This window comes from Rana temporaria, chromosome 3 (assembly GCF_905171775.1).
Source record: "Rana temporaria chromosome 3, aRanTem1.1, whole genome shotgun sequence".
NCBI classification, from domain to species: domain Eukaryota; kingdom Metazoa; phylum Chordata; class Amphibia; order Anura; family Ranidae; genus Rana; species Rana temporaria.
In genome coordinates this window covers 486,210,519-486,236,376 of record NC_053491.1, presented here as the reverse complement: position 1 = coordinate 486,236,376, position 25,858 = coordinate 486,210,519, and the positions used below count along the sequence as shown (strand labels likewise).

General features: G+C 49.0%; 1 protein-coding gene across 2 annotated transcripts in view; it reads right to left on the bottom strand.

Moving 5' to 3' along the window:
* Nucleotides 1–11,160: 11,160 nt before the first annotated feature.
* The window catches only part of LOC120933741 (CD209 antigen-like protein C), an 83,382-nt gene continuing 68,684 nt past the window's right edge, over nucleotides 11,161–25,858 (bottom strand). For both annotated transcript variants that reach the window (XM_040347114.1, XM_040347115.1), the window contains 3 exons: nucleotides 24,522–24,673; nucleotides 17,596–17,705; nucleotides 11,161–12,011 (listed from right to left, as the gene is read on the bottom strand). In XM_040347114.1, the coding sequence (XP_040203048.1) occupies nucleotides 11,873–12,011; nucleotides 17,596–17,705; nucleotides 24,522–24,673 (401 nt within the window). In that variant the 3' untranslated portion in view covers nucleotides 11,161–11,872. The remainder of the gene's footprint in view (nucleotides 12,012–17,595; nucleotides 17,706–24,521; nucleotides 24,674–25,858) is intronic.

Here is a 25,858-nt window from a genome sequence, read left to right as displayed (position 1 = left end):
GCTAGGTAAGGTTTTTTTTTGTGATAGCTGCCAGGCAGGTAAATTTAGGCAGGCCTATGCTTCAGGCTAGGCCTGCTTGTTTTGATCTGGGGGGCAGGGAGTGGTTAGTGTAGCCGTGGGTGTGACCACCTGTGCTTCAGTTCTTGGTTGCCTCCCCTGCTTCCAGGGAGAATGTTCCGGAAGAAGGGCAGGGTTGGGAATTGGAGTGACAGGGAGATCCTGTGAGGAGCCCTGACCAATCCCCAACTGAAATTGACAGGGGGCAGGCCTCCTTCATAAGCTGAGGTCCAGCCCACTGGAGGGGAGTTGTCGGCTGGGTGAAGTGAAGAATGGAGTGTTAGACTGCAGCAGGAGGCCCATCCCCATCTGGGGGGGTGCAGACCTCGGCGGAGGAGCTCAGATGCCTCTCCTTATACGGTCATGGAGGAGGTGTCCTGGAACAGAGGAGCTGGAGAGGCAGTCGGTACACATGTCTGGGTAAATTCTTCATCAAGGACTCAGGGCAGGAGAAGTTCGGTGAGCAAGGCACAGTGGATATCTGGAGGAGGCATGCCAGGGGAGCTGGGTGCAGGGCCAGAGGAGAGACTGTGGGGTTTTGTGTCAAATCTATGCAGCCACGCTACACATGGTAAGACCTACCCCGAAAATAAGCCCTATTGTGTCTTTTGTTGCCAAAATTAATATAAGACCCGGGCTTATTTTTGGGGAAACACAATATCATGGCTGCTTCGTGTGGATTATTATATGTGATTCTGTGGTTTTAATAAAAGAGCCAGCAGGCTCCAGTCACTTTCTCTTGCTGGTGAATGCTGAAAGAGGTGAGATGTGGTCTTTTTGTCTATGGATTGCACAAAGTCTCACCATATTAATTTGGACAAGCGGCAGAATGGGTTTCGCCTTGAGAAATTGTGTCAGGAAATTAATTAATCTATTACAGATGAGTGAGTGTCAGGATCAGATTAGTCCCCAAAATTATGATTTTTTTTTCTGAAAACCACATATGTTAATACAGAATAATATGTCATCACATTCATACATTCTATGACCGTATCCAGACACCTTTTTTGCTTAATTTTCTTCTTTCCCCTTCAACTTTTATAGGGCATCAAGATGAGCGGTGGCCAGCTGGTTCCCGGGCTCAGCGATCAGTAACGTAAGCCTGGGAACCACCGGGAGGTGACAGCAGGCAGGAGGGGGGGCGGCACCTCTCCCGCTACTTCTAAAAGTGATCCTGTGGGGGAACGTGTCTTAATGTATGGAGCTGTAGAACATGTTCCTCTGTAGCTCCTGATCCTAGAGACTCCCATGTGGCTCTATTCTCTCTCCCTTCTCCTCCAAACTACACAGATGGGCAAGGGCGCAAGCCTAAAGACTTGAGGAAGCGGTGGCCATGTAGGAGGCGATCTGGATCACTTTTTCACCCGTTCCTCGGCTGCATCGCCAACATGGCGCCAGCGTCCTCTTCACAGGCCCGCTCTGAGTCAGCAGGCAACATTCAGATGAGCACACAGGGCTGCTATGTTTCCCCTGAGGGTACTGATGGGCACACACACTGCTCCCAAAGCCTCTCACAAGCCTAACTATGCTCTGGGGATGGTTGGGACATGGAATCCCAGATGAGATCCCTTCACAAATATATGCATTCACTGCCTACTAAAGGAGACTTTGAACATTATGTTAAACGCATTGAGAAAACCTATCAGGAGGAGATCACTGAGCTTAAAGAGGATCTGGGGGTCATTAAAAACACCACGGACGGGCTGTGTAATGCTACACAGCCTCATGAGGAGATTTTAAACTCTCATGCCCCATGCACACGATCGGAAATACCGTCGGGATAAACTCTGACAGAATTCCGTTCAAGCTGTCTTGCATACACACTGTCACACCAGATTCCGACCGTCCAAAACGTGGTGACATACAACACTACGACGAGCTGAGAAAAATGAAGTTCAATGCTTTCGAGCATTCGTCGACTTGATTCTGAGCATGTGTGTTTTTTCTCCATCGGAGTTCCATACAGACAAACGGAATTTCAAATGGAAATTGTTTTCATTGGAAAAAAAGAGAACATGTTCTCTTTCTAAGTCCGTCGGAATTTCCGATGGGGGACACACATGGTCGGAATATCCAATGAAAAAATTCCGTTTGACTTTTTCCATCGGAAATTTCCGATCGCGTGTACAAGGCATCACACTGTTTTGCAGCAGCAGCAGCAGCTTATGTACCAGCAGGATGATATTGAGAACAGAAATCGACGAAACAATATAAGAATCTGGGGTATTATTGAAACTGTTAAGCATAAAGATTTGGCAGGGGGAGTCACTGCCATCTTTAATCAGCTTCTTCAAAAGCCTAAGGACTCTCGACTTGAGCTGGACAGAGTTCATAGGACTGCAGACCTGAGGAACCCTGAATCATCTTTTGTATGAGACAAATTGTGCAGGGTGCACTTTTATAAGATCAAGGAGGAGATCATGCCGGCTGCCACCACACAAGATTCCATTTTGCTGAATGAGACCCCTGTCATGCTTTTACCAGACTTGTCTTGCCAAACAGCTGTGAGTGCCTTAAAACCACTCAAACTACTTCTGTGTCATGATCCGTGTCATGACTCTGGTCACCTGCTGGTGGCACTGTTCCCTCCAGTAACAGGGGTGCCGTTCTGGTGGCCACCAGCAGGTGTCTCCCTATGTATATTTGCACAGGTATTTAACCCCGCCCTAAACTGGAGTTCAGGGCTTCAGTATTTTGCTTGTCAGCCTGTTCCCTGCCTGATCTGATAGCTGTAGCCAACCTGTTCATGATTTGCTCCCTGCCCTGGACTCTGGTTCTCCCTTTTGTCGCTTATTGACCCCGGCTTGTACTTTTGGACTTTGCTGCTCTCTCCTATCCTGGACCCCCGGCTTGAACCTTGGACTTGCTTGTGTCTCATCCCTGCATTACCTGCTAGTTACGCTCTGATTTCTGGTATATATTCATTCACTAGTTCTGGTGGTTTATAGTTTGCTGTGTCATGCTTGCTTGTCTTGGGGGTTTTCTATGATTGTTTTGCACGTGTGCTTAACCTTTAATAAACATATATTTTTCACTATCTTGGTGCCTATTTCCGTTAGTGCAGCCCATTGACCTGTTACCCAGTACTCAGATGCCTGCGTAGGCATCCCCTGACATAATACTGAAGCCCTATAAACAGGTCGGCTGCACTTAGGAAATTGGCTCTGGGCATTTGCTTTTATAAAAATGCATCTAGAAGATATTGTGTACCTGTCACTCCTGGCAACAGATGACAGAGATTTCTGCTATCAGGAATTAAGTGAATACACTAGAGAGCAGTTATTGGAATGTATCCGTATGGCTCATGTTTTTGTTGATCATGGCCGTGTTTTGTTTGAGGATGTGCATCCATTGATTTGGATCTGCACAGAGTTGGCTCAGTCTGATGCTGCTACTGGGCGTGATGATTACACACCTCCTTTTAGTGCAGCTCAGGTAGAGTCTTTGGTGTGGCTGTTGGAAGATGATTCAGCCTTTTTTCATGAGCAGTACTCAGCTTGTCCTCAACAGGTGCTTGCAGCATGCATTAATTCTGTGCAGTCTTTGGTCAGACAAGCCGTGTGCAAATCTGATTTTGTGCAACCATTATTACAAGCTTGGTCTAGTTTGTTGTACTCAGCCCCTATCAGCTCCCAACCATCCATTTCTAGTTACCAACCTGCTGGGATGTCTTTTTCTTTACCCCCAATTCCCACTTTTGCTGAACAATACACTCTGCTAACAACAAAGTACCAGTCCTCTGTTTCCTCCTGCTGCACTTACCCTGCCTTTAACCCTTCTGCTGCTTCTCAACTGCCTCCGTTTGTTCCACCAAAATCCTCTTCAAGGTCGGGACCCTCTGTTTCACCACCCCTCCGCTCTTCACCCCTACCAGCTGTATCCATTACCTCCAATCCCATACCCATATACAAGTCCTCAGTGGTGAAACCAAAGAAGAAGAAAAAGTTTTTTCCAACCCACTCGATCCTGCCACTAACCCAATCTGCATCCACTTCAGCCAACCTGCTTCAGCCTGTTCCAGTACCTGCTGCCCAGTTTAAAGTTCCAGTACCTGCTATCCAGTCCGATGCACCTGCTGTTCTTCCTGCTGTGCCAGCACCTGCTGTTCTGTCTGATGTGTCAGTGTCTGTGCCCGTTGTCCAGTCCAGAGTTCCAGTACCTGCCGTCCAGCTCAAAGTTCCAGTACCTGCTATCCAGTCCGATGCACCTGCTGTTCTGTTTGATGTGCCAGTGCCTGTGCCCGTTGCCCAGTCTACAGTTCCAGTACCTGCTGCCCAGTTTAAAGTTCCAGTACCTGCTATCCAGTCCGATGCACCTGCTGTTCTTCCTCTTGTGCCAGCACCTGCTGTTCTGTCTGATGTGCCAGTGCCTGTGCCCATTGCCCAGTCTAGAGTACCAGTACCTTCTGCCCAGTTTAAAGTTCCAGTACCTGCTATCCAGTCCGAAGCACCTGCTGTTCTGTCTGATGTGCCAGTGTCTGTGCCCGTTGCCCAGTCTACAGTTCCAGTACCTTCTGCCCAGTTTAAAGTTCCAGTACCTGCTATCCAGTCCGATGCACCTGCTGTTCTGTTTGATGTGCCAGTGTCTGTACCTGCTGCCCAGCTTGATCTGCCACCGTCTGCTGCCCAGCTTGATCTGCCACCGTCTGCTGCCCAGCTTGATCTGCCACCGTCTGCTGCCCAGCTTGATCTGCCACCGTCTGCTGTCCAGCCTGATCTGCCACCGTCTGCTGTCCAGCCTGATCTGCCACCGTCTGCTGTCCAGCCTGATCTGCCACCGTCTGCTGTCCAGCCTGATCTGCCACCGTCTGCTGTCCAGCCTGATCTGCCACCGTCTGCTGTCCAGCCTGATCTGCCACCGTCTGCTGTCCAGCCTGATCTGCCACCGTCTGCTGTCCAGCCTGATCTGCCACTGTCTGCTGTCCAGCCTGATCTGCCACCGTCCGCTGTCCAGCCTGATCTGCCACCGTCTGCTGTCCAGCCTGATCTGCCACCGTCCGCTGCCCAGCCTGATCTGCCACCGTCCGCTGTCCAGCCTGATCTGCCACCGTCCGCTGCCCAGCCTGGCGGCCCGGTTCCTGCCTTTCAGCCTGATGTGTCACCTTCCCAGCCTGATGTCTCGGAGCTCGCTACCCAGCCTGATGTCTTGGTACCTGTTAAACCAGTTCCGGATGCTCAGCTTGCCGCTGATTCTTCCCTGTCCTATCATCAGTCTGATTATGATGCTCTCGTGTTGTCGGCCCCCGAGAGGTTTATACATGTTGCCCTGCCTGTTTTCACCGCTAGATCCAAACTTCCAGACCCTGGTGGTGGTAGGATGCATGCTCTGTTTTTGGACTCGGGGGGCTTGTCTCCCAATGGATTAAGAGACTTTGACCGGAAGACTTTTTGGGACCTTTCCGCATCTACATGCACTACCAGGGCAAGGGCAGAATGGAGTGTCCAGAGGCCACTCCTTGGGGGGGGGAACTGTCATGATCTGTGTCATGACTCTGGTCACCTGCTGGTGGCACTGTTCCCTCCAGTAACAGGGGTGCCGTTCTGGTGGCCACCAGCAGGTGTCTCCCTATGTATATTTGCACAGGTATTTAACCCCGCTCTAAACTGGAGTTCAGGGCTTCAGTATTTTGCTTGTCAGCCTGTTCCCTGCCTGATCTGATAGCTGTAGCCAACCTGTTCCTGATTTGCTCCCTGCCCTGGACTCTGGTTCTCCCTTTTGTCGCTTATTGACCCCGGCTTGTACTTTTGGACTTTGCTGCTCTCTCCTATCCTGGACCCCCGGCTTGAACCTTGGACTTGCTTGTGTCTCATCCCTGCATTACCTGCTAGTTACGCTCTGATTTCTGGTATATATTCATTCACTAGTTCTGGTGGTTTATAGTTTGCTGTGTCATGCTTGCTTGTCTTGGGGGTTTTCTATGATTGTTTTGCACGTGTGCTTAACCTTTAATAAACATATATTTTTCACTATCTTGGTGCCTATTTCCGTTAGTGCAGCCCATTGACCTGTTACCCAGTACTCAGATGCCTGCGTAGGCATCCCCTGACATTCTGCAGGAAAGACACATCAAATATCAATGGCGGTTCCCCTTCCAGCTTCAGTTTCACCATGAGGGCAAAACTGCATTTTTCCGCACCTTGGGAGACCTACCAAACTTTCTCAGTACCCTAAAGCTACCTCAGGTTTCTCTGCTGGATTGGCCCTTTGCTCCTGCGACTCCAAGCCTACCATTCATCCCACAATGGCAGAAGCAAGGGAAGGAGAAGCATTCCAGATCATCTTCATGGAGCTCCCCGGATGACTGATTCCTTCATGAGCTGATTTACTCTCCTATGCTCAAAGTCTTTTTCTTTTTTTGGGTCCACAATGCTCTTTTGCCTTCATTCAGGGGAGATCCCTTAGGGGTTCAGTTTAGTTTTCCATGTTGCTACTGAACTTTTCTTGTTTTAGGTATTCTTTTATGTTTCTGATCTCTATTGTCACATGGCATTGTGATATACATATACCAGTATATTGTTTTTTTGTTTCTTTTTGCTTGCCCTTATAGTCCTATGCCCTTTATTCTGTTACTAAATGGGTCCCTTGGGGCCTACACGGTCCTATAGTTGTTTAGTTGAGGGTAGGGTCTATGTGTTGTGTAGCTCAAATGTTTTCCCGTGGATTGCCAAGACCAGGGGATGGTCTATGTGTTTCAGAGTCCATATTTCAGATGCATGCACTGGGTGGAAACTGTCTGCTCTTAGTAGTGTATTAGCCGCTGTTTCCTTGCGGTAAGTTTTTGTGACCAAAGTGTTATTCTCCACTGCTATCCTCAAATCCAAAAAAGGGATGTCCTCAGGGGCGTTGCTAGGTGGCAAAAAGACCAGGGGGGGTGCGGTGCGACTTACCTGACCTACGCGCGCGTGTATCAGTACACATACTGACGCGCGTCCAATACCTGTCCAACATACACTAACACTGACCAACTAACACTGACCTGACTGACCTACCTACATACACTGTGACTGACCTGGCTGGTAGGCATACACAATCACTGACCTACTTCAGCCGTGGTGTGCCTGTCAGACTGGTGCTACCCCCTTATCAGCGGCCCTGTGCTGGAGCACCGATCACATGATCTATCTCTGATTCTGTCATTGGCATACATCATGTGATTCGTGGTTCACCTTTTACTATTTGTGGTGATCAGGTAAGTCTGGTATTTCTAAAGTTCCGGGGTTGGTCTACCTTAAATAAAGCTGCATCTTCTTCCTCACTATAGTTCTGTTTGGCAGCGTGCTTCCATGGGATTCGGAACCTTGTCTTCTGCTCATACTCCCAGTGAAGTCCGGGTACTTGCCGCTGTCGATCTGAAGTATCAGCCACTCTTTTAGTCTTAGAGGATGGGCAGGCAGCCGTCATAGTGCAGCCAGGGAGGCTTAGGAGCCGAGGGGGAGAGCCGCCGAGCAGGGAGCAGGGAAGCAGCAGGCAGCCGTGGTGTGCGGCGCTGGAGCGCCCAGTGTGCCATCAGGAGCTGTGCCACCGTGGAGAGCCACCAAACCAAGCAGGGAGCAGAGCGGGCATGTCGCACCGTGCAGGATTGTAATTCCCGCCTTCTAAACTTGCGGCGCCTGTGATGGACGTCACAGGTCCTGCGGTCTCGGCATTGGATCAGTGGGACATCCATCATAGGCGTTGGGCTCCAGAAGGCGGGACCAGCCAGCCTGCTATCGCAATCGGCAGGGACTCGGCAGCACTCGGCAGGTCTCTGGGCTAACAATGGCAAGCTAAATGCCCGGGACTCGGGGCCCATTCGGGGCTCCAGCCCCCTAAGCCCGGGCCTAACGACGCCCCTGGATGTCCTTGTTACTAAAATTGTATGTGAGTCTGATATTGCTGGAGTTCAGGTTCAGATAATCGATAAATGTCTTCAGTTCCTCACTGTTGCCCTTCAAGACAATCAACACGACATTGATGTACTTCAACGTGGCCAAGGAGCATCTCTGACACATAGACCTCCTGTTCCTCCCAGTAGTGCAAATGCAGGCTGGCATATGCTGGTGCCCATGGTGCTCCCACTGAGGTGCCTTTTATCTGTTGGTAGTTTTTGCCAAAGAGCTGGAAGTAGTTGTTCACCAGGATGAATTTGAGTAATTCCAGGATGAATTCATTTTGTGTTGCCATCTGTGGAAAATATTGCTTCAAGAAGAACCAGGCTGCTCTCAATCCGCCATGGTGAGAGATTGATGTATATAATCCTTATATTAAAAATCGTGCAGAGCGGCGAATGACGGTGCGGTGTGTCGCTCTGACACACTGCATCTCTGATCTTGGTAAAGAGCCTATGACATAGGCTCTTTACCATGTGATCAGCTGTGACCAATCGCGCTGACAAGGATCGAGCAGAGGAGAGCCAATCAGTGGCTCCCCTGACAGGAGGGTCTACGCTGATATACAGCGCACTGATTATCAGTGAGCCCTCATCAGAGATGCCCACCAAAGATGCCAATCAGTGTCCATCAGATACCAATCAGTGCTTATCACAAATGCCAATCAGTGCTTATCACAAATGCCAATCAATGTCCATCAGTAATGCCGGTCAGTGCCCATCACAGATGCCAATCACTGCCCATCAGTGCTGCCTATATGTACCCATCATTTCCGCCCATCAGTGCCTATTAGGCCCGGTACACACGAGCAAACATGTACGATGAAACCGGTCCGTCGGACCGTTTTCACCGTACATGCCTGCCAGAGGGCTTCTGTACGATGGTTGTACTAACCATCGTACAGAAGTCCGCGCGTAAACAATACGCGGGGCGTGTCCGCGTCGTCGCCGCGGCGATGACGCGGCGGCGTGGGCGGGCCTGCCATTTAAAGGCTTCCACGCATGCGTTGAAGTCATTCGACGCATGCGAGGGACGGCGGGCGCTCAGACATGTACGGTAGGTCTGTACTGACGACCGTACATGTCCGAGCGGGCAGGATTCCAGCGGACGGTTTTAAAACACGTCCAGGAATATTTGTCTGCTGGGAAAAGGCCCGGCGGGCAAATGTTTGCTGGAATTCGGCCCGCTCGCGCCTACACACGACCGAACATGTATGCTGAAACTGGTCCGCGGACCAGTTTCAGCATACATGTTTGGTCGTGTGTACGGGGCCTTACAGTGGTGTATGTAGGTTTTATGCTGCCCTAGTCCTGACTAAATTTGTGCACCCCCTAATTTAAATAGGACCACCCCTTCCTGTCAAGGCCACACCCCTTTTTGTTTAAGACCCGCCCTGAAATGTTCAAGTGGGATTTCCTCTCACTTCCTGTTTGGCTATGGGGGCAGGAAGTGAAGGGAAATCTCTGCAATTGGACAGGGATGGTAAAAAAATAAACTGACAGGGGCTATAACCCTCCCTTACTCCATCCAAAATGAAAGAAAGAAGTGTATAGTTATACATTAAGCACAGATTTCTTATAATTTTATGGAGAGGACTAAGAAGATATAGCCATGCCAATAGTGCAGCAGAAAATATATAGCACAGCGAGGAAGGTTTGTGGTCCAGGATGATAGGAAAGTCAAAATTAGAAGTAGCTTGTGTTACACTAAGGCCTTGTACACACGACCGGATCTGTCCGATGAAAACGGTCCGCGGACCGTTTTCATCGGACATGTCCGCTCTGAGATTTTGGTCTGATGGTTGTACACACCATCAAACCAAAATCCGCGTGGACAGAATACGCGGTGACGTGACGACGACGTGTAGGCGACGTGACGGCGACGATGGCGCGGCGACGTGCGAGGAACCCGGAAGTTAAATGCTTCCACGCATGCGTCGAATCACTTTGACGTCATGCGCGGGTTCTCGGGCCAGCGGACATGTCCGATCGGTCATACTGACCATCGGACATGTCCGGCGGACATCGTTCCAGCGGACAAGTTACTTAGCATGCTAAGAAATTTTTGTCCGCCGGAAAACGGTCGGCTGGACAAATGTCCACTGGAAAACGGTCCGGTCGGCCGTACAGACGACCGAACATGACCGCGGAAACTGGGTCGTGTGTACGAGGCCTTACAGTGTATCGCAAGCCGGCGGGTACTCTTTCCATGTTGCCCTCCTGCAAAGTGCTGCCCTAGGCCTGGGCCTTGTTGGCCTAGGCCAGGATACAGCATTGGCTTATTAGTGCCCCCTTTCAGTGCCCATCAGTGCTACATAATGATGGCTCCTCATCAGCGCCACCTTATCAGTGTTACCTCATCAGTGTCCATCAGTGCCACCTTATCAGTGAGTGTTACCTCATTAGTGCCCATCAGTGCCACCTTATCAGTGTTACCTCCTCAGTGCCACCTTATCACTGTTACCTCATCAGTGCCCATCAGTGCCACCTTATCAGTGAGTGTCACCTCATTAGTGCCCATCAGTGCTGCCTCATCAGTGCCCATCAGTGAAGGAGAAAACATACTTATTTACAACATTTTATAACAGAAACAAAGAAAACTTTTTTTTCCCCCAAAAATGTCTGTCTTTTTATTTAGCAAAAAAAAAAAAAAAAACCCAACGGTGATCAAATACCACCAAAAGAAATCTCTGTTTGAAGACAGTGTAGCATGACCGTGGAATTGTCATTTCAAGAGTGACAGCGCTGAAAGCTGAAAATTGGTCTGGGCAGGAAGGGGGGTAAAAGTGCCCGGTGTTTAAATGGTTAAATTGATCTCATGCTTTCCAGGGAATAGGAGATATATTATTGACCACAGATGTCTCCATACACAGGACCCGTCACGTCTTATTTCTATCACAAGGGGTGTTTACATTTCTTGTGATAGGAATAAATGTGATAAAAAAAAGTTAATTGGACGGTGTAAAAAAAACAAAACAAAAAAAACAAACACAAAATAAATAAAATACATTTACATTTTTGGTTGTAACATGACTATAGCTAGATTCAGAAAGAGTTAGGAATCTGCGCCGACCTATGTTTAAGTGTATTCTCAAACTGAGATACACTTAAACCTATCTAAGATACGACGGCCTGCGCCGTCAGTCTTAGGGTGCAATATTTAGGCTGGCCGCTAGGTGGCGCTTCCATTGAGTTTGAGTCAAAGACAGGTATCCTGTCCCCCCCTCCCCCCTGAAAGGTGACAATTGTGGCACCGGAGGAGGGGAGGAACCCGGTGAGCGGAAGTTCCTATAGCCAAAATAAAGGAATAGTAGTGGTAAAAAACACTTGTGGGTTTAACCAATCTTGTTTTTTTATACAATTCTCCTTTAAGGGGGTGTGGCAAGGGGTGTGTCTTGTTTTGCTGACAGTCCTCCCTCACTCCCATCTCAAAAAGTTGGGAGGTGTGGTCTCATTACCAAGGCGTCACACAATAAACTTATCATGATGGGTAAAAGCAAAGAGCTCTATCAAGACGTTCTCAAATTTATTGATGCAAAACATACTGATGGCATTGGTTACAGAAGGACTTCAAAATGTTCCAGTGAGCACTGTTGGGGCCATAATCCGGAAGTGGAAAGAACATCATTTTACCATGAACTGGCCACGACTGGGTGCTCCTCGCAAGAGGAGTGAAAATAATTATCAGAAGAGTTGTCCAAGTGCCAAGGACCACTTGTGGAGAGCTTCAGGAAGACCTGGAATTAGCAGGTACAATTGTTCCAAAGAAAACAATAAGTAATGCGCTCAACCGCCATGGCCTGTATGCACGCTCACCACGCAAGACTTCATTGCTGAACCTTACCAGAACCCAACCTCCTGTTACTATTATGGCTGCAGACAGTAAGGGACAGACAATAAACAGGTGAGATATGCTTTTCACAGGTATGGTATAGTCGGCTATATATCTCAGCAGGTCCATGCTTTCTCACATATGTAGCCAAGCTTGTCCTCACAGTCCCGGTCATTCATTGATTGCGACCCTCCTAGGATCTCTGCGCAATGTTCTCGGCCTTTGTCATTGTTGGGTTCTCCCGTATTCCAGGGACTGTAAAAACAAGAACAATACCCTTTAAGAATATGTTTTATAATTTAAAAAAACAAAAAACAAATCTGCCTCCAAATCACTCATTACCCTTGATTTAAAAACTGGTTTATTTTAGTCAATGGCGGACGCGGCAAGATTAACCAAAATCTCTTCAGTAGCTTTGTCATGGTCTCATTGGCCCGGATTCAGGTACATTGGCGTATCTTTGGCCCGGTACACACGAGCAAACATGTACGATGAAACCGGTCCGTCGGACCGTTTTCACCGTACATGCCTGCCAGAGGGCTTCTGTACGATGGTTGTACTAACCATCGTACAGAAGTCCGCGCGTAAACAATACGCGGGGCGTGTCCGCGTCGTCGCGATGATGACGCGGCGATGCCGTGGAGACGTGGGCGGGCCTGCCATTTAAAGGCTTCCACGCATGCGTCGAAGTCATTCGACGCATGCGAGGGACGGCGGGCGCTCGGACATGTACGGTAGGTCTGTACTGACGACCGTACATGTCCGAGCGGGCAGGATTCCAGCGGACGGTTTTAAAACACGTCCAGGAATATTTGTCTGCTGGGAAAAGGCCCCGGCGGGCAAATGTTTGCTGGAATTCGGCCCGCTCGCTCCTACACACGACCGAACATGTATGCTGAAACTGGCCCGCGGACCAGTTTCAGCATACATGTTTGGTCGTGTGTACGGGGCCTTTGTGTCGGCGTAGCGCATCTCATATGCGCTACGCCGACGTAACATTGAGAGGCAAGCTGAGTATTCACAAAGCACTCGCTCCCATTTTTATGGCAGCGTAACGTAAATGGGCCGGCGTAAGCCCGCGTAATTCAAAGTAGGCAGGTAGTGGGCGTGATGTATTGAAATTAACCGTGACCCCATGTAAATGAATGGCCGATCGAACGTCGCATGCGCGCGCATGCTCAGAATCACGTTGCATATACTCCCTAAGATACGACGGCTCAACGCATACGACGTGAACGTAACTTACGCCCAGCCCCATTCACGTACGACTTACGTAAACGACGTAAAATACGACGCTTTTCCCACGCCCATACCTTAACATGACTTACCCCTGCTTTATGAGGGGTAAACTTATGCCGGAACGTACGCCTTACGTAAACAGCGTATAATACTGCGACGGGCGTAAGTACGTTAGTGAATCGGCGTATCTAGGTCATTTACATATTCGACACGTAAATTAATGGAAGCGCCCCGACGGCGTAGGAGACTTACATTGGTCGTAGGAAGCCAAAATTCAGGCGTATCTTGTACTGTGAATACGGCACATAGATACAACGGCGCATCCTAGAACTTACGCGGCGTATCAACAGATACGTCGGAGTAAGTTCTCTCTGAACCCGGGCCATTGTGGTGGTTGAGTGATCTCCGGAGTTTTCTGGGATGATTCAGAACCAATGTTTTTTCAAAGTCTTGCTAGTGCCACACTTCCACTTTAACCACTTGATGACCACCCACCATCATTGTACTGCAGACGAGGGTCCATCAGTGGCAGCTGGTGCTCCAAATTTTTGGGGGGCGCAAACAAACTGTAGAATTCAGAAAAAAACACATCAATTGCAGCCTCAATGTGCCATCAATTGCTGTCACTGTGCCCATCAAATGCCGCCACTGTGCCCATCAAACGCCGCCACTGTGCCCATCAAACGCCGCCACTGTGCCCATCAAATGCTGCCACTGCCCATCAATTGCAGCCACTGTGCCCATCAAACGCTGCCACGGTGCCCATCAAATGCTGCCACTGTGCCCATCAAATGCCGCCACAGTGTCCATCAAACGCCACCACTGTGCCCATGGAATGCTGCCACTGTGCCCATCAAACGCAGCCACTGTGCCCATCAAACGCAGCCACTGTGCCCATCAAACGCTGCAACTGTGCCATCAAACGCTGCCACTGTTCCCATCAAACGCTGCCACTGTGCCATCAAATGCTGCCACTGTAATCCCCCCCGCCCCCTCGCCATCACCCGCTGCCCCACCGAGACAGGGTAAGTGTCGGGCATACGGCATCCTCCATGGCATGGGTCTTCTCCCCTCCTCTCCTATAGGCGTTTGGACACCTGGTACTAGGCTGTCGTTTCAGCCAATCAGGTGACGGATAACAGACCCATGCACCTGATTGGCGGAGAGGCGGTTCAGTGTTAAAAAAGCAAATATTCATTTGCTGTTCTAACACAGCTGGGTCACCGTTCTTGATGCCTATTACAGCCTATCGCTGTAATCAGGTGCTTCAACCCCACCCCCCCCCAGCCATGGATAGATTCATGGTCATAGAAGGGGTGGCTGGAGAGAGAGAGGGTGGCACCCGTGCACCCTTATGGACGCACCACCACTAAGGGCCATTGTAGGCAAAGCAACGTACTGGTACATCACTGCCTACTTCCAGGTTTAGGGAGCGCACAAATGCGCACCCTCCACCTGGCATCTACTGTGATTGTACACAGCGGAAGCTTGTCAGCAAGTCCTGGCTGGGACCTGCCTATCGGCTGTGTCCAATCACAGCCCAGAGCTCTGAACAGTCTCTCTGTTTCTCATCCCGGCAAAGAAAGAAGTGTGCATAAGAAGGAGAAGTAGCCTGCTGACAGAGACAGCATTGACGGTGGCTGGAGATGGGGACTCTGATAGTGAGGGGACAGTTTAGTACTTCATGTTCCCCACTTAGTGGTAGGGTCTCCATGTTGGAACTAACTGCGGTACAGAGCACCCCTATGGATTAAGCCTGAAAGTCTTAGGGCCAGATTCACGTAGATGGGCGTATTTTTAGGCGGGCGTAACTTATTTGATTAACGTTACGCTGCCGCAAGTTTTTCAGGCAAGTGCTTTATTCACAAAGCACTTGCCTGTAAAGTTGCGGCGGCGTAGCGTAAATCACCCGGCGGAATTCAAATTCGGCGGGTAGGGGGCGTGTTTCATTTAAATGAAGCGCGTCCCCGCGCCGAACGAACTGCGAATGCGCCGTCCCTAAAAAATCCCGGCGTGCATTGCTCTAAATGACGTTGCAAGGACGTCATTGGTTTTGACGTGGACGTAAACAGAATACAACCTGGTTCAGTGAGTTGAGACAAGTAGAAGATGGTGGAACAAGTGTGTGCTATGCGCAACTTGATCAAAATGACTTCATAGTCAAATGTTGGGGCAAGTAGGAAAAGGTGGCGCCACCGACTGAAGAGGAGATGCTACTTTCTGTAAGTGTGTGGGGCCCAGGAATAGAGTATGCCCTAGGGCCTGCAGGCAGCATCAGCCCCTACTGGTCATTAATGATTGTCATGGCTGGTAACGCTCTCAAGGTGCTCCTAGACCTAGAGGGTGACGTCCAAACATGTTTGGGGCCTAACATGTGCTTACTAATGGAGGCTGGGGCTGGATCACAAGCTGTCCTTGCTGAGGAATGAGAGCCGGGGATGGAGACTCTGATGGAGGAAGGAGCTTGATTCCATGAGGGGCCTGGTGACATGGAATGCCTCATACACACGACTTCTATGACAGCATTTGGCCGGGAAAACTGGCCGTGTGTATGCTACATACCAGTGGCGGCTGGTGCTCAAAATTTTTTGGGGGGGCGCAAATGAAAAAATTAATAAAATAAAAAAATTGTAACCTCACTGTGCCCATCAAATGCAACCACTGTGCCATCAATTGTCACCACTGTGCCATTCCATCAAACGCAGCCACTGTGCCATGCCATCAAACGCAGCACTGTGCCATCAATTATCACCACTGTGCCATGCCATCAAATGCAGTCACTATGCCATCAATTTGCACCACTGTGCCATGCCATCAAACGCAGTCACTGTGCCATGTCTTCAAACGCAGCCACTGTGCCATGCCATCAAACACAGCCACTGTGCCATCAATTATCACCACTGTGCCATGCCATCAAATGCAGTCACTATGCCATCAATTCGCACCACTGTGCCATGCCATCAAACGCAGCCACTGTGCCATGCCATCAAATGCACCACTGTGCCATCAATTATCACCACTGTGCCATGCCATCAAATGCAGTCACTATGCCATCAATTTGCACCACTGTGCCATGCCATCAAACGCAGTCACTGTGCCATATCTTCAAACACAGTCACTGTGCCATGCCATCAAACACAGCCACTGTGCCATCAATTATCACCACTGTGCCATGCCATCAAATGCAGTCACTATGCCATCAATTTGCACCACTGTGCCATGCCATCAAACGCAGCCACTGTGCCATGCCATCAAATGCACCACTGTGCCATCAATTATCACCACTGTGCCATGCCATCAAATGCAGTCACTATGCCATCAATTTGCACCACTGTGCCATGCCATCAAACGCAGTCACTGTGCCATGCCATCAAACGCAGTCACTGTGCCATGCCATCAAACACAGCCACTGTGCCATCAATTGTCACCACTGTGCTTTGCCATTAAACACAGCCACTGTGCCCCTCAATTGTCACCACTGTGTCAATTGTCACCACTGTGCCCTTTAATTGTCACCACTGTGCCCATTGTTGCCACTGTGCATGTCACTGTGCCCTTTATTTGTTGCCACTGTGCCCATTGTCTCCACTGTGCCCATTGTCACCACTGTACCCATTGATGCCACTGTGCCCTTTGTCACCACTGTGCCCATTGTCGCCGCTGTGCCCTTTGTCACCACTGTGCCCATTGATGCCACTGTGCCCTTTGTCACCACTGTGCCCATTGATGCCACTGTGCCCTTTGTCACCACTGTGCCCATTGATGCCACTGTGCCCTTTGTCGCCTCTGTGCCCATTGTCGCCCCTGTGCACTGTAAAATGCACTAACCTTACTCCTTACACTTACCTCAATGTCCTCTCCCGCCTTGGTGACGCTTCAGCTAATCAGGTTACCGATAACCAGAATCGAGGAACCTGATTGGATGAGATGGCCGTCAGTCTTATCCAAGGAACGCACCCCCCGTACGTTCCGAGGATAAGACACCAGGGAGCCGAGGGCTGTACTCGGAAAGCCTATCAGGGCCGCTGTCTCTGATAGGCACTTCCGCACAGCCAACCAGCTGCCGTTATTCAGGTGGCCGGGGCTCACCATCCGGCCATCTCTGAATAGACCAGCGGCAGCTGGCAACAATAACATACATTCATGCAATGCATGAATGTATGTTATTAAACTCAGTGGCGGGCGAGAGCCAGAGGGGGCGGCGCTCCAGCGCCCTCTATGGACGAACCTCCACTGCTCCATACCAGTTTTTCCAACAGGAAAACCGCCGGCAACATGTTCTCGTTTTTCCTGCCGCGATTCCTGGCGGCCTTTTTCCCGGCAGTTTCCCTATGGGAAGCATACACACGGCTGGGATTTCTGGCCAAAGCTCTCACCACAATTTTCCCGACTGGAAAACCTCTGGTGTGTACAGAGGGAATGGACCAAGCAGGTTCTCGGGTTTTCTCCCCAGGATTCCTGGCGGACTTTTTACCGCCGGGAATACCGATCATGTGTATGGGCCATTAGTCTATAATCCAGCAGAAGGTGTTATTTATGATGTTGATGGTGTCAGAGTTTAAGCTTATGTAGTGTTTCTATTACACCTGGAAGACCTCACCTGAATGTAAGATGGCTCCCATCTGCCCACAGCCAACGATTGATATCTCCACTGTCCCTCCTCAGTCCTATCCAGTATCTCCCACTTCCTATGGTTGGCACAAGAGAATCCTGGGTCAATAAATAAAGAAACGGTCATCAGAAATATATAGAACACATACACTAGAATGAAGAAGAGGAATCACTATAACATATACTACAGTGGAACCTCGGATTACGAGCATATTCCATTCCAGGAGAATGCTCGTAATCCAAAGTACTCGCATATCAAAGCGAGTTTCCCCATTGGAGTCAATGGAAAATGAAAATCAATCGTTCCGCATTGACTTCAATTGCATGCAATACCGCATGTGGCCAGAGGTGTGGGGGCACCAGTGAGCCTCGGAAACACACGGAAAGGCCTGAGGACAGCTCGGGCTGACCTCGGCAAACCTTGGAAAGGCTCGGGAACAGAGAATTTCTGAGTCTTTTCGAGCATTTCCGAACGGCTCCGCTTGGCACCGTTCCGCTCCGGCGCCAACCCACACCTCTGGCCAAACGCGGTACTGCACACCGCTGTGGCTTGAATCCTGCTTGTTTTGCGAGACAACACTCGCAAACCGAGTTAGGATTTTTTTAAATACAGTGCTCGTTTCGCGAAACGCTCTTTAACCGCGTTTCTCGCAATCCGAGGTCCACTGTACTTCTTTTTCTCCTGTTGTGCCCTCCTATGATTTTAGATAAAGGGTAATTTTAGGCAGAACCATCACATTGCAGCTTTTTTATTTAAATGTTTCAGTGTGTAACTGTAACGGCTCTTGCCATACAAGAAGAAACAAAAAAAAACAGGCCGCTGAACGCCAGTGACGTCACTTGAATCCTGATTTGTTGGAACTAACAACCACAAAGACAAATGCCTCGTTTCCACTGAGCGTAACGTTTCGGGTCGGTACAGTTTGGAACGGATAGAATGGACCGGTCTATTCTTATGAGCAGTTTCCACTGCAAGTCGGACCGTCAGGGGCCATACAGGGTTTAGAAAAAATGCCTAGGGTGTCCACCAATCAGTGGAATGTATTGTAGCTCCGCCCTAACCGAACCGTTCCATTTTCTATGTCCCCACATCTGAAGCAGGACCCAGAATGGTGCGGTACGGTTCGGTTTCATGGCACACGTTCATAATGGAAACACCCAAAATAGCGTACCGTACCGAACCGTAACGAACCGATCCGCTCAGTGGAAACGAGGCAAAAGTCTCCGTCCATGGGAACTCCCCTTTAATGTGTGTTACCCAACAGGGCTTACTCATAGAGTAGGGTGACCAGATGTCCCCGGTTTCCAGGCTTACTCATAGAGTAGGGTGATCAGACGTCCCCGATTTCCAGGCTTACTCATAGAGTAGGGTGACCAGACATCCCCGGTTTCCAGGCTTACTCATAGAGTAGGGTGACCAGACATCCCCGGTTTCCAGGCTTACTCATAGAGTAGGGTGATCAGACGTCCCCGGCTTCCAGGCTTACTCATAGAGTAGGGTGATCAGACATCCCCGGTTTCCAGGCTTACTCATAGAGTAGGGTGACCAGACGTCCCCGGTTTCCAGGCTTACTCATAGAGTAGGGTGATCAGACGTCCCCGGTTTCCAGGCTTACTCATAGAGTAGGGTGATCGAACGTCCCCGGTTTCCAGGCTTACTCATAGAGTAGGGTGATCGGACGTCCCCGGTTTCCAGGCTTACTCATAGAGTAGGGTGATCAGACGTCCCCGGTTTCCAGGCTTACTCATAGAGTAGGGTGACCAGACGTCCCCGGTTTCCAGGCTTACTCATAGAGTAGGGTGATCAGACGTCCCCGGCTTCCAGGCTTACTCATAGAGTAGGGTGACCAGACATCCCTGGTTTCCAGGCTTACTCATAGAGTAGGGTGATCAGACGTCCCCGGTTTCCAGGCTTACTCATAGAGTAGGGTGACCAGACGTCCCCGGTTTCCAGGCTTACTCATAGAGTAGGGTGATCAGATGTCCCCGGTTTCCAGGCTTACTCATAGAGTAGGGTGATCAGACGTCCCCGGTTTCCAGGCTTACTCATAGAGTAGGGTGATCAGACGTCCCCGGTTTCCAGGCTTACTCATAGAGTAACTCATGAATGCGCTTTAAATCTGATCCCCTGCTTCACCAAATTCCCAGTAGATAAAAAAAACTAAATGCCCCAAACATTTTTCCTGATTTCTTAAGTCACATGATAAGCCGGGTCTCAAGTCTTCTTTCTATTGGAATTCAAAGTGGCAGGTTCCTTTGGACATCCCCATTGCAGCCTGAGGATGTGGTCACTTCTCATTGGCTGCCCATCAATGGGTCCCCTAAAACTCAACGTTTGTGAGTTGGTGCTATGAGGGGAGGGGCAACATTTCTTGGGGTATTTTGCTTAGAAATAAAAATCGATGTTTGTACTCTACAGCTATGTTAATGAGGGCAGGGTGGAAATATAATTACATTGCAGACAATTTCCAGTCAGCCTAAATCTACAAATAAAATACATAGGGCTAGATTCAGGTAGGGAGCGCGTATTTGTGTGCGGGCGTAGCGTATCCTATTTACGCTACGCCTCCGCAACTTTGACAGGCAAGTGCAGTATTCACAATGCACTTGCTCCGTAAGTTGCGGCGGCTTAGCGTAAATTGTCCGGCGTAAGGCCGCCTAATTCAAATGTGCAAGATGTGGGCGTGTTTTATGTAAATTTATTGTGACCCCACGTAAATGACGCTTTTTCCCGAACGGCGCATGCGCCATCCGTGAAAGTATCCCAGTGCGCATGCTCCAAATTACGCCGCAAAGACTCATTGGTTTCGACGTGAACGTAAATTACGCCCAGCCCCATTCACGAACGACTTACGCAAACGACGTAAAACGTGAAAAATTTGACGCGGTCCCGACGTCCATACTTAACATTGGCTGCGCCTCCTATAGCAGGGGTAACTATACGCCTGAAAACGCCTTACGTAAACGGCGTATCTTTACTGCGACGGCCGGGCGTACGTTCGTGAATAGGCGTATCTCGCTGATTTACATATTCTAGGCGTAAATCAGCGTACACGCTCCTAGCGGCCAGCGTAAATATGCAGTTAAGATATGACGGCGTAGGAGACTTACGCTGGTCGTATCTTAGCAACATTTAAGCGTATCTCAGTTTGAGCATACGCTTAAAGTTGCGACCGCGCGGATTCGGACTTACAACGGCGTATCTACTGATACGCCCGTCGTAAGTCTTTCTGAATCCGGGCCATACTGTACATGGAAGTTGTTTTACCTGCCTAAAGGATTTGTATTTCTGTCCATCCATTCCCGAGACTTATACGTCAACCCTGACCTGACTTTTCTCTATTGCAAAATGACAGCAATCAAACAGCTTGGTCGATGCCCCACCCCCCGCCTGTGAGTGGACAGTGAAAGAGTAGCAGAAGAGTAATGAGGACTTCTTTGCCAGCAAATGTGTTGGCAAAACCTCAAATTGCAGCACACTCCAACCCCTGCACAAGTTTATTGTACATACATGCATACCTGCCTTTACACACATGAACTTTAATGGCTCACAGTCTCCGCTCTAATTCATCCCAAAGGTGTTCTATCAGGGTGAGGTCAGGCCAGTCAAGTTCCTCCACCCCAAACTCGCTCATCCATGTCTTTATGAACCTTGCTTTGTGCACTGGTCCAAATCATTTGGTGGAGGGGGGGTTATGGTGTGGGGTTGTTTTTGATGGGTTGGGCTTGGCCCCTTAGTTCCAGTGAAAGAAACTCTTAAGGCGTCGGCATACCAAGACATTTTGGACAATTTCATGCTCCCAACTTTGTGGGAACAGTTTGGGGACGGCCCCTTCCTGTTCCAACATGACTGCGCACCAGTGCACAAAGAAAGGCCCATAAAGTCATGGATGAGCGAGTTTGGGGTGGAGGAACTTGACTAGCCTGCACAGAGTACTGACCTCGACCCGATGGAACACCTTTGGGATGAATTAGAGCAGAGACTGCAAGCCAGGCCTTCTCGTCCAACTTTAGTGCCTGACCTCACAAATGCGCTTCTGAAAGAATGGTCAAACATTCCCATAGACACACTCCATAACCTTGTGGACGGCCTTCCCAGAAGAGTTGAAGCTGGTAAAGCTGTAAAGGGTGGGCCAACTCAATATTGAACCCTACAGACTAAGACTGGGATGCCATTGAAGTTCATGAGTGTGTAAAGGCAGGCGTACCAAGACTTTTGACAATTTAACGTCACTTTGGTGCCACTTTGGTGCCACTTTGATATGAATGGAAGATTATCCTCTGCTGATCAAGAAGGATCTCGACTCCCTCCGATGGTCAAGTTGTGTCATGGCCATCTGTTATTTACTTTCATTGAGTACAGGGAGAAACAGACTACGTTTCCCAGAGAGCAATTGTGCAGTCCCAGAGTGCATTGGCTCCCCTCACAGCCTTGTAGGGGAGGTAATAAAAGGGGGAGTGCAGACATTTTCTGTCTCTTGTTCCTGGGACGCATGGCCTGCCAGCAGAGCTCTGTGGGTGTGTGTGTCCCACAGAGCTCTGGTCTACATCATGCGGAGCAGAACAGCAGCCCTTTGATTCTGCTTTACACCACAGCGTGCTGGAGCAGCAGTGTGGTCGAACCAGAGTCCCTTGAAGGAGGTAACTGAGGACTCCCGGTCCTCTGTGAAACGGAACAGCGTGACAGTGTGGTCGAACCAGAGACCCTTGAAGGAGGTAACTGAGGACTCCCGGTCCTCTGTGAAACGGAACAGCGTGACAGTGTGATTGAACCAGAGACCCTTGAAGGAGGTAACTGAGGACTCCCGGTCGTCTGTGAAACGGAACAGCGTGACAGTGTGATTGAACCAGAGACCCTTGAAGGAGGTAACTGAGGACTCCCGGTCGTCTGTGAAACGGAACAGCGTGACAGTGTGATCGAACCAGAGACCCTTGAAGGAGGTAACTGAGGACTCCCGGTCGTCTGTGAAATGGAACAGCGTGACAGTGTGATCGAACCAGAGACCCTTGAAGGAGGTAACTGAGGACTCCCGGTCGTCTGTGAAACGAAACAATGTGACAGTGTGGTCGCAGTAAACAGACTCAGATCCTGTGGAACGTAAGCATCCATCTGCCTGGACCTTGTGTGGTGAGAGGGCTGATGTCCAGAACTTTGTACTGTATTTCACACACCTAAACTGATTGCATAGTGTTGCTGGGACCTGTAGTTCCACGGAACAGTTCAGTTTGATAGAGTTACCTGTGCATCGGCCTCAAGCCTGATTTAATTATTTAGTGACTGCCGCTGGAGGTACATTTCTGAGAAGGAATACACAGATACTCTGCACAATTGAAGCTACAGTTCTATGTTGTTCTACATTGCTTTATTGATCAGAGAACCCTTTGGATTACGATCTTAGTTTCACAATAGCTAGCAGAAGACAGAAGAAGGAAGACCAGAGACTATTAGGTAGATTCATGTAGGGGCACACAAATCTAAGGTGGCGTAGCCTAGCGTGTTTACACTATGCCGCCTTAAGTAAGAGAGGCAAGTACTGTATTCTCAAAGTACTTGCCTCCTTACTTAGGGCGGCGTAGCGTAAATGTGGCGGGCGTAAGGGCACCTAATTCAAATGTGTTGGAGGGGGGCGTGTTTTATGGTAATGAGGCTTGACCTCACGTTTTTGACGTTTTTTTTTACTGCGCATGCGCCGGGCGCCTACATTTCCCAGTGTGCATTGCGGCTAAGTACGCCGCACGGGCCTATTGATTTCGACGTGGACATAAACGACGTAAATCCCGATTCGCGGACGACTTACGCAAACGACGTAAAAAATTTGAATCTCGCGGTGGGAACGGCGGCCATACTTTAACATTGTTATTCCACCTAATAGATGGAATAACTTTAGGCCTGCTAATGCCTTACGGAAACGGCGTAAATTGACTGCGGCAGCCGGGCGTACGTTCGTGAATCGGCGTACCAACTAATTTACATATTCTACGCCGACCGCAATGGAAGCGCCACCTAGCGGCCATCCGAAAAATTGCAACCTAAGATAGGACGGCGCAAGCCGTCTTATCTTAGATATGTTTAAGCGTATCTCTGTTTGAGCATACGCTTAAACATTAGTCGGCGAAGATTCTGAGTTAGGTCGGCTTATCTACTGATAAGCCGGCCTAACTCTACCTGAATCTACCTATATATTTCTTACTGTAAGGCCTTGCAGTGTTGTTACTACCTACTAGAGACTGTAGGGGGAATATTGAGTTAATTATACTGTGATATATCATTCTTGCCTAATACTGTGTGCCGCATAGTGGGTTTCATAGTGTCTACACGGTGTGCTGGAAGTGGGAAGGTGCCCAGTGCTAAGGTTGTTGCCTGAGCATTAGTCCCACTTGGAGACACCCCTGCTGGAGCAGTTCAGGTAGCTCTGAGGCTATTGCCACTTACAACCTCTTGTCTCATTATTGCATAGCAATTGTGGTTTTGTGTTAATGATAAAACCTTTTCTAGTAAATTTACCTTTTGCTTTAACACAATCTGTTGTGAGGCTTGTTAATTCTCCAAGCAGGTGTAGCAGTGTATGCCCGGGTGACAAAACAAGGAAAAGTGAATATAATCTGTGTCAAGGGGGTGTTAGAGCAGAGTACAGGCCCAATCAAATACCAGCAGCTCCTTCGGGGGTAGTGCTACACATATATATATATATATATATATATATATATATATATATATATATATATATATATATATATATATATATATATATATATATATACAGTATATACATACAGATCTGGGCACAGGGGTTAATTCTTTGAGCATTATTTCACTAGCCTACATCGGAGAAATGTAGAATCTGATTGACTATTGGTGATGAATGGTGGACTCTCCTCAGCCCTTTTCCATCCATAGGTAGGTGTGACACTTACCAGCTCAGCTTTGTCCTTCAGGATCAGCATGACGCCATTACGCTTGTCACATTCCTCCCGACTCCTCGTCCAGGTTTCTCCATTGGCCTGGATATAGTAGCAGTTGGATTTAATTAGTTGCCATCCACTGGGGCAGCTGGTGCAGGAAGCCTCTGGGAAGAGAGGAGAACACAATGAAGTCAGTTCTGAGATCTCAAACCCAAAACAATGCTGTGAAAAAACTGAAGCTGAATTACGGTTATACCAAACACAATCACAATGTAACTTTCTGAATATGTTACTTAAGACATTCTAGTTTTTTTTTATATATATATACATAGACCCCAAAGTGTTATATCACAGTGTGATGATGTGTAATCATGAGTTACTGCATACTACATCAATTGAGACGTGATGAAACTTTGAATGGGCAAAGTCAATGTGTAAGGTTCTATCAATGATGCCATGGAATAAAAGGTCCAAGTTGTACATTAGGAGAGGGAGGAAATTTATAGTTAAATAATATCTTTGGATTGCAGTGGCAGAACTACTGGGGTTGGCAAAGGTCCACTTGTGACCAGGCCCTGGCATTGCACCACCATGGAGGGCCGCATGACCAAATAGTGTTGGGGGGCCAAGGCTGGCATGTGGTGACATCTGTAGAAAGGAGGATGGGAGGCCAGCACACAACTATACTCTGCACACAACAGCTGCTGAGATGAAAGTCTTCCAAAATGTTCACGGAGCCGCACTCCAGACACCAGCCTGGACAGGAGATCTCTATCACCCGGAGCTCAAACTCACGCCAAGCCAATTTCTCTATTACTGGCACCATTTTATTGAAGTCTGCCCATATACACAGATCAGAGTTAGTCTTTAACACAATGGCGTTCAGAGCCGCAAATATGGAATAAATGTTACTTGTTTTTCAGCATCTCACCAAACAGGGCGCTAGAGATGATAAACTACACTGAATGGGCGTGTTATATGAAGAGGGGGAGTGGGAGCGCCAAGAGCAGAAGAGAAGAGGTGATGGATCACAGCCAAGGTCCGTCTGACTGAGCCTGCCCTGCATCTGAGCAATGGAAGAGGTGAGGTCAGTGTGACATCTCCAACCAGGCCACATAGGGTCTATGGGGGGTCACTGTGGTCACCAGAGTCCCACCTTTACATCATCGCCTTTACATCAAACTCTACGGGATTTCCCTCTACGATGCAAGGGGAAACTCTGGGGATCCTGATTTAAAGGGGAACTCTGATGTAAAAAGGAATGTTACAGACATAAGGGGAAACTCTAATGTGTTTTATATAACTGTAAAAAGTTAAGTAACTTGATGTTCTTAGTCTGAGGACCTCCC